General features: G+C 32.1%; 1 protein-coding gene across 1 annotated transcript in view; it reads right to left on the reverse strand.

Annotated features, from left to right (window-relative positions):
* Positions 1-6,403: 6,403 nt before the first annotated feature.
* The window catches only part of LOC123660619 (chromosome transmission fidelity protein 18 homolog), a 39,492-nt gene continuing 31,083 nt past the window's right edge, over positions 6,404-14,812 (reverse strand). The window contains exons 17-18 of the mRNA XM_045595676.1: positions 14,686-14,740; positions 6,404-6,945 (exon numbers count right to left, since the gene is read on the reverse strand). Coding sequence (XP_045451632.1) covers positions 6,842-6,945; positions 14,686-14,740 — 159 coding nt within the window. The 3' untranslated portion in view covers positions 6,404-6,841. The remainder of the gene's footprint in view (positions 6,946-14,685; positions 14,741-14,812) is intronic.

A 14,812-nucleotide genomic window follows, 5' to 3' on the forward strand; every position in this document is an offset into this window, starting at 1 on the left:
TAAACATATAAACTGCTGCAGTAATGTAAGATATAAGTAATTGGGTTTGAATCTATTAAGTCTGCTAACTGCTGTTTCTAATGTCGAAATATTACTGATAGCAGCAAAAATATACAACTATTGCATTCATATTGGATATAAAGAATGGGGTTTGGAATCTTAATGGTTAGAGTATTGGATCAAAATTATTTAGGAAAAATACGATTGTAGATACATATTATAATATAATATATTAATATATTCTTGAGAAATGCATAACGAAGAAATGCATCACGAAGTATGGACGATGTGTTTGAAATAAATGATGTTGTTAGGCGGACGTTACTTTTTAAAATATGTAGCTTAGAATAGATTTAATTTTGTCGCTTCATAACCTAAAATTAAGTATCATTTTGAAAGTTTTTAGGTGAGTTTTAATGTGACGACATTAACAACGTTTGTACCCTTAATGTGGACAAGCAGGTAATAACGCTAAAACACACTTGTCTTCAGTTACTCCTTCAAGTTAGACTTTATTTTTAAAACACATTTTCTTCATAATATGGTTTATGATACACCAAAACAAATCGACACCAACAATTTATACTACGCCAATTCGACTTTTCGATAAGTTTGTTTTTTTAATGCGAACTTGATATAATGTGTTTTTATATGTAATAAAAAAAAATGTGAAATTGCAATGAATAAATTAACTATTAAAGATACCAAATTTCAAATAAGTTTCTTAATTAATATAAAAGGTATCACATTTTTCCCTTTTATAAGCCTCTATTGTAAAGTTCATTTTTAAAAGTTAGCTTAGTATAAATTGCTGGTGTCGAAATGTACATTTATTCTACCTTAAGAAACAAATAGTATTATGTATTTACATTGTGAATTCTCTAGTGCCATTTTATCATATGCAGTTGAAATAGTAATAACGATTTATGTGATTTTATATAGATTTTATTGCCATATGAATTCCTATTTTCAGTTACCTTAACTAGTCGCTATATTGAATTATTATGTAAATTCGATTATTTCAATCTAACCACATTAAGAGCGAAATAAAAAACTTACGTATTTACGATTTTGTTTTGGAATGATTTGGTGTAATTCTGTAAATAATGATTAAAAAATGATGAAAATGCACACAATCTCGTTATTTTCTAATTGATCTTATCAGTTACACTATTATTATTGTATTTGGTTATGGACATTTTAAATTTCGTATTGAAACAGCAACGGTATGTTAAGCTGTTTGATAAGATAGAGCTGTTGTTAAGTTGGGAGTTCATTAATCACATGAGGCTCGGAAGGGAGGAGTTCAGAAGACATCATGAAATATCACCAGTAGTGGGGGGGTCTGTAACGAGATATCACCTGTATTCGTTCTTCAACGATGGTGCGATTTCTAACCCAAAAAAAAACCAGCGAACAACCTGTTAACTTGATATATGTTAAGAAAATTGTATCAAAATGCTTAATTATCAAAGTTTATTCAGACTGTACCTATTTTTAAAGATATTATTTTGAAAATTTCAATGTGCACAAAAAATACACGTAATTTTTGGTATGGGTACCCTAAGTAATCTAAAACCTTACCACATATAACCAAGGGGGCCGTAAATTGTTTAAAATTGGCTAAAAAGATTACGTGATTAATGGACTACCCCTTAGTACGAGCATACAATGTATTGTTATGTATCGATTATTACTTGTAATTCTCATATTTCGCTCTTAAAATATAGCAATATTATTGTTCGTAATGAAAAACACATTTCTATAATTTAACATTTAAAAAAATATATATTGTTTAATAGATAGATTTCTTTGTAAATACTCTTAACGTTTTACCGAAATCAGTATTTTACCGAAATTGTTGTGAATACTTATTATTTGTAGAATATTTTGCTGTAAATAATATAATCAAAAGTAAACAATAATCCTTATTATAATCATTAGAAAGTAAATAAGATTTAACGTTCGATCGCTTTGTAAATATGTAGAACATAATTATAATAAATATTATTCTTAGAGTTAAGAAGTTATTATGTATATGTAAAAATATAATAATACAATTTAAAACTTAGTTTCAGATTTTAGTAAGCTGTTGTTTTTATATTAAGTTTTTTTAAAAATTATGTTAGAGTTAGTTTCAAAATATATTTATTATATTTTCCGCATCAGATATATAATGTCTTCTTTGCAATTAAATGATTGTGTAATATTTTACAATTAAATAAGTTATTCATTTTAATATTCTTAAAATGTAAATCATTCAATAAAAATAATAAAAATTACTATTTCTTTTCAAAAGTTAGACGTTACAAATTTCTTTAACTTATATTTATATTTAAAAGAAAAAGATAAATGTCGAAGCATTTTAAGTTATGTATTCAGTTTTTTCTTTAAGAAAATAATAAAAGATAAATTATTTCTAATTTTAAATATGGTATGTGATTATAAGATTTACACAAACCTTCTTTGAAAACTATGCCAGTACATAGAATAATTACGAATTTCTTTTATCTTATATTCTAAATTTCCTTTTTTCTTTGTTAATTTAAAACAGTCACATTAAAACACCGGCAACCAAATTATGTAATTTTATTTAAATAAATAATAAATTAAATGATTAAAAAAAATTATTTTTAATGTAAAGAATATGTAAATCTGTTAAATGGGTTAAATTTTTAAACTATTCATAGTATATGTAGAATGTAAACCCGACGTCATTTTGTAAATACGAACGCGAGTGAAGTAAGAACTGCATTATGCACGATACGTGGAATTGTGGCGTTGGGTGTTTTATGTAATTTATGTAAGATTGTATATAATATGTTGTAGCTTACGTAGATACCTTCACGTATTTAGTTGTTTTCATTATTAAAAATAAAATATTATGTACATGTGTCTGTGAGTATTCATTTATCTCTCTATCCTTAGAATCCTGGAACACATATGAATCTATGCTGAAATTATGTTCTTGTTATAGAGTATATTTGCATAATGGAGAAACAGAATACTATAAATTTAAATTTAACGTGGCGTAGAAGGATACAAAAATCAGTTAATCTTTATAATAACAAAGTAAATTAATTAATGTTTATAGTAACAAGAAATGTTTTTTTATTTGACATCATTAAAATACTTAAATATCAACGGAATACAATTTAAATTTGAATACCGATTGTCTGAGCAAAATAAATATTATTAGGCCCTTCAGAACCGCTAAAAGTTATGAGCTGTATGTGTAATTTGGGATAAGTTTTTTTTTTTCAATATATAACTAGGTCGGCAAAGAAGCGTACGGCTCACCTGATGGTAAGCGATTACCGTAGCTTATAGACGTCTGCAACACCAGAAGCATCACAAGCGCGTTGCCGAACCTATCCCCAATCCCACCCAGGAGCTATGTTCACCTTACTCACCAACAAGAAGACAATACTGCTTGAAAACAGTATTATTTAGCTGTGATCTTCTGCAAGATCGAGATATTACCCCAGTCGGCCTGCTCAATATTTTGAGCAGGAAATTTCCTTCTGCCTTACCTCAGTGACGAATATTTGCGTTTTTTAGCCAATTTACCTTTGACAGCAACCAGCGAGTAAGCATAACTTAGTATCAGCCTGTCAAAAAACTTAGTGAACTATCAATAATCCATTAAATATCATGCCATGATCGCAACTAATTCTATTAGCTACAAAGGGGGCAGAAACGTTTAATAGCGTGATTGAGAATTGAGAAGAGAATGCCTACTATTGTAACGTTATAGTAAAAAATGTAATTGCTATAATTGTACGTATATGTGCAAAGCTTAGTGGTGCTCCCAAAATATCGTGAAGGATACAAACATTCTCATTATCTAAACTAGGTACGCGATGACATTACGTGTAAGTGACTAGACCCCACTAAACATCATCATTCATTTCACTGTCAAGTGTCTATGATAAAACCCAAGACTGACCTTTGAGGGACTCTACGAGGCGTGGTAGTGAAATCTACAAGGACATAATTTATATTCTAAGTCTAAACAATGAGTATCAATTTATTATAAGTCGACATATACATTAGTAAAAGAAATTATTAATTTAAAAGGCGAAATATATCAATTGTTAATATATCGTAGCTCGCAACATTTAATATGCTGGATAGCAGCGAGGCGGAATAAAGTGCCATTGATCGTCTTTAAGGTGTTTTAGTTAAATGTAGTTTAGCCAAAGATGTTCTTTAAAATGACTGATGAAACTCGTCTATGACCTTTTATTAATTACTAGCTGCCCTAACAGACTTTGTTCTGTTAAAAGTTAACAGTAATTTTAACAGAAAAAAGTTTTTTTGTATTAAAACCTTCCTTGAGCCTTAAGAATCATACAAAAAATAAACTAGCCGAATTAGTCGAGCCATTCTCAAGTTATGCGCTTAGCAAATTCCATTTTTATTTATATAGACTAGCAGTTGTACGTGACGTAAAATTTTTACTTCCGATATGATACGAAATCGTTTAAGAAACATTGAGGCGTAAAAATTACATCGAGGAAAAAAAATAAGTTAGATGATTAGACTAATTTTTTTGAAACTTTAACTAAATCTTAATTGGTTTTAAGAATAATGGGTAATTATGTATATATAGCGCGGAAGTGTACAAGCACTGGTCGAGCCCTGAGCCACAGGACAAATCTTAAGCGCAGACCGAACGCAGAACGTCAGTGCTCAGGTTCAGAGAGCCCTGATGAACTGATGGAAGGAGGACTTGGAATCCCCAGTGGCAGACTCAGTGACGGTGGACGATATACTTCCCCACCATAATCGCTGAGACTTCGTCTTACGCAGGTACTTACCGGTCACATTTGTTTCACATTCACCGGTCCAGTCCTGTATCGGTCACATTGCTGCATAGGAAGCTATCCACGAGCTGCTGGCCACGAGTATGGCGCTCTAACGGATACGGCGCGTTACATTCTAGAGGAATGCACCCCAAGCGCCAAGCCAAAGGCGCGTATTATCTTATTTTCTTTTTCCAAACGCCAAGAGGCGTAAATTAAACGTTGTTTTACTATATTTTTGAAATTTTATAGGTTCTAGATCAAAAAACTTTACTACTTCTACAGATACTTAAAAAAAATCCGTATCCTCTATGTACGAATAAAAACCAGCGACTAATTTATTCTCTATTTCTAAACATTTACTAAGTTTTAACGTAAGTAATAATTACAAAACAAGAACAATCGTAGATTAAAAGTTAAGCCGTTTATCACAACGGTTGGACGCGAATACTCGTAAATATATGTTTGATGAATTTATGAAATAAGTTTGTGGCGCATTTCAGCGCTTACGCTTTTAATACCACTAACGCAGGTGATGTCTGTTCAAGTTTTTGAGTTATAGTCGTTGATGGAACAATGCTTGCGTTAAATTTTAATGCTTTGTTTTGGTATCAGACACATTGTTATACCAATTAACTATAGAATACACATCGTTAACTATATTTATATAGTAACTGAGGAAGTACCTCGACCTTACAGATGATCACAGCTAAATAATACTGTTTTCAAGCAGTGTTACGTTCCTGTTGGTGAGAAAGTTAACCAGAGCTCCTGGGGGGAATTGGGGATACCCTATCCCAAAGGCAACGCGCTTGCGATGCTTCTAGTGTTGCAGACGTCTATAGGTTACGGTAGTCGCTTACCATCAGGTGAGCAGTACGTTCGTTTGCTGACCTAGTTATATTTAAAAAAATCTGTTTACCGGTCTTTGATAAAGCATACGCCAGATATGTCTATGTCAAGCAGCGGACTGCGATATGCTGAAGCGAAGCGAAGCGGAATGACTAAATTCATCTATACTAATATTTTAAATACATAAGATTTGTATTTTTACTGTTTTAGGATATTTGTAACGAAAACTAAAAAGCTACTGGATTGATTTTAAAAACTCTTAAACCAGTAGAATGCTAAGTTGCCATTGAATGAGATGGGCTATTTTTTTTAAATAACAAATTCGCTATTTATATAGCAACAATTTTTGGGTCTTCATAATAATAATTGGATTCTGTATGTCACCTATATAATTTTTTTATGTAAGCTACATAGGCTATATTTTAACAGAAGAAAACAGAATAGCTAAAATCGTGTAATTCACGATACTGAAGCCGCAAGCGAAAGCTAGTCAATTATGATAGGCTGAAAAGGGCATATATATCTTATTGTATGTCTACCCCTTAGTCTTATAACAAAGGAATGTTTGTGCATATGTGATATTTAGATAAAAAGTCAAATAAAATATAAATAGAAATCGCTCTTTAGCGATAAGATCGCCTTTGTACATCTCGTATTGTCTTTTTTTAATTGTGTCTGTATTTCGGTGTACATTAAGCATAGATAAATATAAAAATATAATTGAAACAATTAAAACACATTTGTCTGTTAGATGCAGTTTATTATTATTATTTTTTTAAATTCACAAAAGGGTACAAAAATAATTTACAACACTGTACAATATGTAATACGGAATAAAACATCACAAGTTTGGTTCACATTTTTCCTATTATAAATAAAAAAATAATAATATAAGATTATGCACTGACATATTTGACACATTCGGGGTTAGTAACGCTGATCCGATTACCGATTTAGAGTCGTTTCTAAACAAATCAAAAATTGCTACATTATCAAAACATCATCATTCGTTCATCAATTTTAGTCGTTTTTCTCTACTACGATGTAGCTCATATATAGTAGTAGAAAAAAGATTAACACATTTATGTGTGCTTTTTCTTTATAGACAGAAAATACAAAAAATTTAGTCTATGCACAGACTAAAGTTTATTTTATATAGTTGCCAGTTTGAATAAAAATCTCTATAAGAGATCGCGTATACGAACGTTTCGACGCACTGCGTTGTTAAAGCCTTCCCGGTACTGGTAGAACACACTGCTTGACGATATGACGTCGGAGACCGCGTCTGTGGAAGATGTATTAATATAAATATGTTTATTTATTGCTGATTAAAATAACAAACCCATATAAATGAAAATTAATCACCGAAATGTATGTGCATAACTTACAAACGGTATCAAATTGGAAATTAATACTTTTTTTTTGTGGTCGTTATTGTTAGGACTAGGTTTACATTAAACAAAATTAAAAATATTTTAATTACGTAAAAATAAAATACATCGATTGGTAGTTAACCGGATCATTTGGTAACTTAACCGCTGGTAAAACTTAACCTTTCCTCAGCTCTATGCGCAATTTATTAATTGAAAAATTATTATTATTCGTAATAATCATCAACAAAGAATTACGAAACTTACAAAACAAAAGAAATTAAACTTAGCGACACTTAGGAATTCATTTTTATTTATATAGAAGATAGGTGTTATCTCATGGAACAGTAAAATTATAATCGAGTTGCTACGCAACGGAATCGTTGGAGTCACACTCTCAAGGAGTACAAAGCGACAGCTAGATAAAGGCAGCTGAGGGAGGCGTGCGCGGGGATATAATCAACTTGTATAATTACTTGGAGGCCGAGCCTGTTTGCATACTCTAATAGCTAGCATTGTGACGCCCACCGACTGCGAGCAAACCTATCGTATTATGTAATCTAGCGGGGGTTTGGAATACCGTAGAATTTTAGAAAAGCTTTATTTTTATTATTTTTAGCAGATATTTAAATTATGCTGGTAGTGACTATAACCGGAAGATTCCATTTTAGTCAAATTAATATTATAGCAATGAAATAAAAGGCAACGTTAATTATGGATTGTGGTGCGGCCTGGTGTGTGCACACTTCTAACCGCTGCTACTGTATCGTGTCCAGTACCCAAAGGTTATCTGGAAGAAATCGCTATTTAGCGATAAGGTCGCCTTTGTACATCTTGTATTGTATCTTTCTTTATATGTGTCTGTATTTTGGTGTACATTAAGAATAAATAAATAAATAGTATGTCACAGGAGTAACGATAGTAAGATCATCATAAGTTTTCTCTCTCTAAAATATTGGAGACCCAATAAAATACCATGTTAAGAAACAAATATAAATAACAAACCAAGCTAGTGCTCTTAGCAAATATCGTCGCCACTACATCAGGACACGAATTAGATACTTTCTCGAATCATTTAACCCAACGCATTGTTCAGCGGAACCTGACTAAATTTTCTCCGTTACAATTTTGTTGATAAAATACATAAACGTAAGCGTACGGTCAACCTAATCCCAACAAAAACATTTTCATGTAAAATGTTGCCAAGACGAGATCATATGGCTCGCACTGTCAAAAAGTTATCAGATCTCATGTAGAGCCAAGCTTCTAACTCTACACGCCCTAACTCTACAAGCCCTAACTTCACAAACTCTACACCTTAGTCAAAATATGTGGCTTGGCCGTTTCGTTACTACCGGCTGCCGATGTTGTAGATGACGACTTTCCTGTTTCATTTATATATATATTCTCTTTTTATTTTTATTTGTATTATATGTATATCAATTATTCTTCTTCTTTTTATTTTTTCTTTAATAGAACTATTTTGTATAACAGAAAAGTAATAAACAGTGAATAAATTTTTTACCTTACGCCCACGTGACGGTAGCGAAACGGCCAAGCCACATATTTTGACTAAGGTGTAGAGTTTGTGAAGTTAGGGCTTGTAGAGTTGGGGCGTGTAGAGTTAGAAGCTTGGCTCTACATGAGATCTGATAACTTTTTGACAGTGCGAGCCATATGATCTCGTCTTGGCAACATTTTACATGAAAATGTTTTTGTTGGGATTTCACTGCTTTTTGTAAGTTGCTTATGACAATATTTTGGTATTTTGTTCATTTTTTCTTTCTTTGTTTTGGGGTGTATTTCTTGCAAATCAGAGGTGCCTTTTTTCATAAATCACTCTCTATCTTTGCATTTTTCTTTGTTGGTTTACTGTTTATAATAAGCGATAGATCAAGGCGATACTTGGCTTTTAGGCGATTATATTCGACTATAGCTGCCTGTTGTGCTTTAATACTACTAAAGTCAATATTTATCTAATAACCGATTTTTGTTTTTTATGTATTTTATTATTATTATTTATAACAAGGAGCAACAAGGAGTCCCTATATCAATTTTCCGATTTTTGTTTTTTATGTATTTTATTATTATTATTTATAACAAGGAGCAACAAGGAGTCCCTATATCAATTTTCAGACCTCTAGCATCAAAATTTGAGGAAGTCTCATACAAACTTCCATCCCCTAGTTTAAGGGGTTGGGGGGTAAAAGTTTCAAGTTTTAGAATTTTTTTGTTGTGTATGTAATAATACTAGCTTACATACCAAATTTCAGCTTTCTGGGACTTCAGCAAGTACTCTAAGAATTTTGATGATCATCAGTGAGTGACAAAATCGGGCTTTTTTAGATATCAATAAAATCTAAAGTATAAGAGCTATACAATTGAAACTTTATATAGTTAATAAGTCCACTATTGACATCATATCCCGAGAATTTTGTTTATCTAGTATGATGCGAACCCAAGTTATGAGGGTTCAAAAAAACGACGAAGCGCTTCGAGAAAAGATAGGTAGTGCTTTTCGTTTTTTTTATTTTGGCTCGTCTTGGCGGGGGCACTACCGTGCCCCCAGATAAAGAACATTAATAACACTAAATTGACCGCAAACGACGAATACGGATAATACTCTCAATAAAAGTAATATGTGTATAATAAAACCGAACAAACACGAAACGTAAGAAAACTGCAAAGTGGACGAAAACTTAATAGTTTATACATATAATTATAGAAGAACGTTAAATAACACGAAATCCACAGCTATAAATATATCAGAAAATTACTTTGCTGTCTTGAAAAAAAAAACCACTATAAGAGAACTTAATAACTATGTCAAACGAAGAAATACAAATATAGAATAAACCAACTGGTTTATCTCCTTAAATACACAGACTCTATATTATCTTTTATAAATCACCAAATATTCACACCAAAAACTTGTAATTAACCTTTCACTCTAAATCAATAAATAAATTTTTAAGATGAAATGTCAAAAATATTTGTCGATTTTTATTTTTTATGTATTTTTTTATTATTATTATTTATCACAAGAAGTAACAAGGAGTCCCTATATCAATTTTCAGACTTCTAGCATCAAAATTTGCGGAAGTCTCATACAAACTTCCATCCCCTATTTAAAGGGGTTAGGGGGTAAAAGTTCCAAGTTTTAGAATTTTTTTGTTGTTTGTGTACTAATACTAGCTTACATACCAAATTTCAGCTTTCTGGGACTTCAGGAAGTACTCTAAGAATTTTGATGATCATCAGTGAGTGACGAAATCGGGGTTTTTTAGATACCAATAAAATCTAAAGTATAAGAGCTATGCAATTGAAACTTCATATGATTAATAAGTCCACTATTGACATCATATCCTGAGAATTTTGTTTATCCGGTATAATCCAAACCCAAGTTATGAGGGTCCAAAAAAACGACGAAGCACTTCGAGAAAAGATAGGTAGTGCTTTTCGTTTTTTTTTTTTTTTTTTTTGTTTCGTCTTGGCGGGGGCACTACCGTGCCCCCAGATGCTAAACTGTCACCGTAGCCTTGGGATGTCTGCAATACTAGTAGCAGGCACCCAAAGACTAAGGTAACCGTTTAACACCGGAGCAGCATACTATAATAACAAGCGCATAGCCGCCGCTACCTCATCTAACAACACGGAGTGTCCCCAGGAGCCTTACCACATGAACACGACACGATATTAGGACAGTATTGTGGCTGTGATTTTCTGCAAGGTTAAAGTACGTTCCCTACCCTGCAGTGCAGTTTAGATAATTTGTAATCTAACTCTCGCTAAAATTTCTTCAAACCCTTAACAGAACCATCGACATTTAAATCCGACTTACTCTTAACCGTTTCGCGTTAATAACTTCGCTTTTACCGTGAGACCCGGTAACTAGTGTAGCATTTTAATTTAGGCAGGCTTTATACGGGCGACGGTGAATTAAAGGCGAGCTTGATGAGAAGATGGCTTTAATGAGGTACATTCATACACGTTGGTTTTTAATAGAAATAGCCTGTGGAGTAAACGTTCGCTGATTATCGTTTAGAGGTTTTTGTGTTAATTTTCTTTAATGTCGAAGTGTTACACGCTTAATACGTGCAGTTTATTTCAGTTTTAATATAGGATATATAATAATAATATTTCGTAATATATTACAATATCAACTTTTTTACATTACAACATAGTGTTTGCAAGTCTATTAGAAATTGTATTTTTCAACACGCATTTTTACAACATTTTTAATTTCACATATTCATTAGGATGTACAACAAAAAAGAATACTCCTCAATTTTGTTATATTGCTGTTCGTATTATTGGCATTACAGTTTAAACTACAGTTAACATTACGTACAAAAAATATGTTAAACAATTGATTTATAATAAAACATTATTAATTATAATTATATAGTAGTAAGTTACTACAATTGAAATTACACAAATCATCAAATAATCCCTCAACGATAACCATTACGTGAAATCGGAACTCAATCAAAACTCAAAAATCCATTCAACGATAAATGTAAACTGAGAATTAATAATATTTAACTGAAATCGAGTGAGTACAATGGAGGATCTCAAATCAAACACGGTTCGAACAATTGACTTAGCTCGTCTCATTATAACTTGCTCGGGGATGGGAAGATACGTTATTATGTTTTATTTAAATAACGGGATTTTGATTGATGTTATATATCGTGTGGAGATTGTGTGGTAGATTTTTGTTAAATGAAAATTATGTTTGAAAAATATGTATGCGTATTATTAACATAAATGTATTTTTTTAATAATTAACTAACTGTTAATTCCTTAATAATTAATACAATATTTAATATAATAACGAATGAATGAAGCCATTTGAAAGACTGACTGACTGAGGTACTTTTTTTATTTTTTACTTCCAAAATAAAATGTACTATAAGATTGTGAATTGACTTCGTAGCAGATCTACGAAACGACGTATAGTTCGTAGAGGTTAGCTACGTCGAACGTAGTAGGTATGCATTAGGGTAGCCTAGCACACATACAAGCCTAGTGTTACATATAGACAATAAATACTATATATATATATATATATATATATATATATATATATATATAGAGCAAGGAAAAAGTATAAAGGTCAAAAAACATACAATAACATGTCTAGATTACTTTGATATGACACTGTCACTCAAAAAGTATTTAAAAAATTGCAATGGTAATAAGTATCGCCGTCCTATTAAACTTATACCAGTTTAGCTAATTAATTACGATGAAAATTTATCTATAAAGGGGAATATTAAATATGTTTTAGATTGACATTGAAATCCACGCCGGCGTGAGATAAATTTTACACTCTATCCTGTTACAAATCGCGTTGAGATCATTACCTAGTCAAGTTAGCGAGAAAGCAATTGTTGTAAAGCGATGGCCTCACAATGAGAAAACCATTTTCGACAACCACGCAATTATCGCACGAGCAATTGGTATATGTCAAATGTAATTGAGACGTGTAATCAGGTTACATTTAGTATCAAATATATATCTCACATCGAGTCTAGTACTAACAAGAATTCGTAATAATAACTGGTTCAATTTTTATTTTTCTGTGCTTCTACTTGTCGCTTTTGAATTGTATTTCATGTCATTTCGAATTGTATGGTATGGAAATAGGAAAATTTTGAGTGTCATTGCTAATTCAAATTATGTTCATTTACTCCAGAGTGAAAATAGTAATAAGCAACAGTGTCCAAAAAAAGAAACTTTAGCCTCTATTTCACATCAACTTTATTAGCTTTTAGCTTAAACACAAATAATTTGTGATTTTTATATAATAATCTACGGCAGTAAGAATATAGCCACCCCCTCTCTTCCCGTGGGTGTCGTAAGAGGCAACTAAGGGATGACACAGTTCCACTACCACCTTGGAACTTAAAAAGCCGACCGGTGGCGGGATAACCATCCAACTGCTGGCTTTGAAATACACAGGCCGAAGACGGGCAGCAGCGTCTTCGGTGCGACAAAGCCAGCCCTGCGGTCACCAACCCGCCTGCCCAGCGTGGTGACTATGGGCAAAACACACGAGTTCATGCCATTTTTGGCGTGAACTTATGGAGGCCTATGTCCAGCAGTGGACTGTGATCGGCTGAAATGATGATGATGATGATATAATAAACCTGGAAAATGGGAAATGTTAACGGAGTCGAAAAACTAATAATCGTCTCGAAAAATTCCCAACACAAATTTTTAAAACAATATATTTATTTCATAATAAATAATCCTCATATTATTTATCTTACGTTTAAGACATTTAGCATTTACTATGTTTTTGACATTTTAAGTCTGTTACAATACCGTAACACTACGTTTACTATTGATTTATTAAATTCAAACGTTAAAATTCATCAGTGAACTCCAACCCTTTCACGAAAACAATATTTCGATGTCTATTAAAACGTCCCCGACCGAATTATACGTTTAATATCCAAAATGGTAGACAATCGGTTAGGCGCGGACAATTACGGCGGGATCAGGTGTTCGATTCCGGCGGGCGACGTCAAATGAATATTAACAACCCTTCCCGGAGTGTAATTGAAAATAATAGGCTCACTTGTAACGTTATGTGATAATATCTTGGGTGATATGTAATAATGGATACGTTTATTAATGTTATGATACGTAATATACTTTGTTTTAATTGCTGAAAATATATAACGATATCTATTACATATATGGATATATTTAATATTTTGATTTCAGTTGGATCGTTGATTTAGTCTCTACAATTATAATATGCTATAAAAAACCATTAGCTGTTGGCAGTAGAAATTCGAATCGATGGTTTTGCCTGGCGATAAAAGGTCATAATGAATAGTGCTCTTCAAATCACATCATACTCTCAACATCACCTTATTGTGTGTCAACCCAGGTTTCGCGATACTCTGTGTAGTTTGACCTACCTTTGACTACGATCTTTTTCGTACATTCTTATCGTAGGTGATCCACTTCGTCACCAGTGATTGATCTCTTCAACAATGGTTCGATATCATTACGTCTTAAGAGAGAATCGCAAATTAGTACACGGTCCATTAGGTTTATTCAGAGAGTTCTTTTGGCACCAATATATTGAGCTTTTTGTATAGCCAGCCTTCTTCAAATGGGTCAAAACTGTTTGTTTTATGGTCAATTCTCAGATCTTCAGCTATATCGTAACTACTCAAATGTCGATCTAGCTCCACTTTTTCAATAATGTCGTCACGTTTATCTGTAACCGGGCGACCAGAGCGAAATGCATCTTTGACATCAAAATTTAATTATTGAAAACGCTTATTTTTATTCGAGTAATCATTTATGTATATGAATTTTTACGTTATATTACTTACTCTTCCATAGCGTGGTGTATTTGATTCTGTTTATTAGCGCATTTTTAAACATTTTTTTTTAATGAAATGTAATGTATATAAACATCGACTTAATGTACGTTTATTTAACTTTTAACTACCTTTTAAGATATGGCACCTTTCTTGCTACACGGTTGCCGATGTACGGCGACAGATAATAATGTTAATACGTACATAAAAACTTTAAAACGTTAAACGGCCACTCACAATTAATCTCTAGAAGTACTTGATATTTTTATGTTTATTAACCATATAGACAAATAAACCTTTAATTACCTTGTTTTTGTACTTGAGATAGGGGAACGATACGCCCGAAGAAATCCTTATGGACCTGCAACAAAATATTAAACATGTATGAACGGGCGCAAACACTAGTATCAAAAACAAACACCACACGTCTCAT

The sequence above is a fragment of the Melitaea cinxia genome, chromosome 15, assembly GCF_905220565.1.
Source record: "Melitaea cinxia chromosome 15, ilMelCinx1.1, whole genome shotgun sequence".
NCBI classification, from domain to species: Eukaryota; Metazoa; Arthropoda; class Insecta; order Lepidoptera; family Nymphalidae; genus Melitaea; species Melitaea cinxia.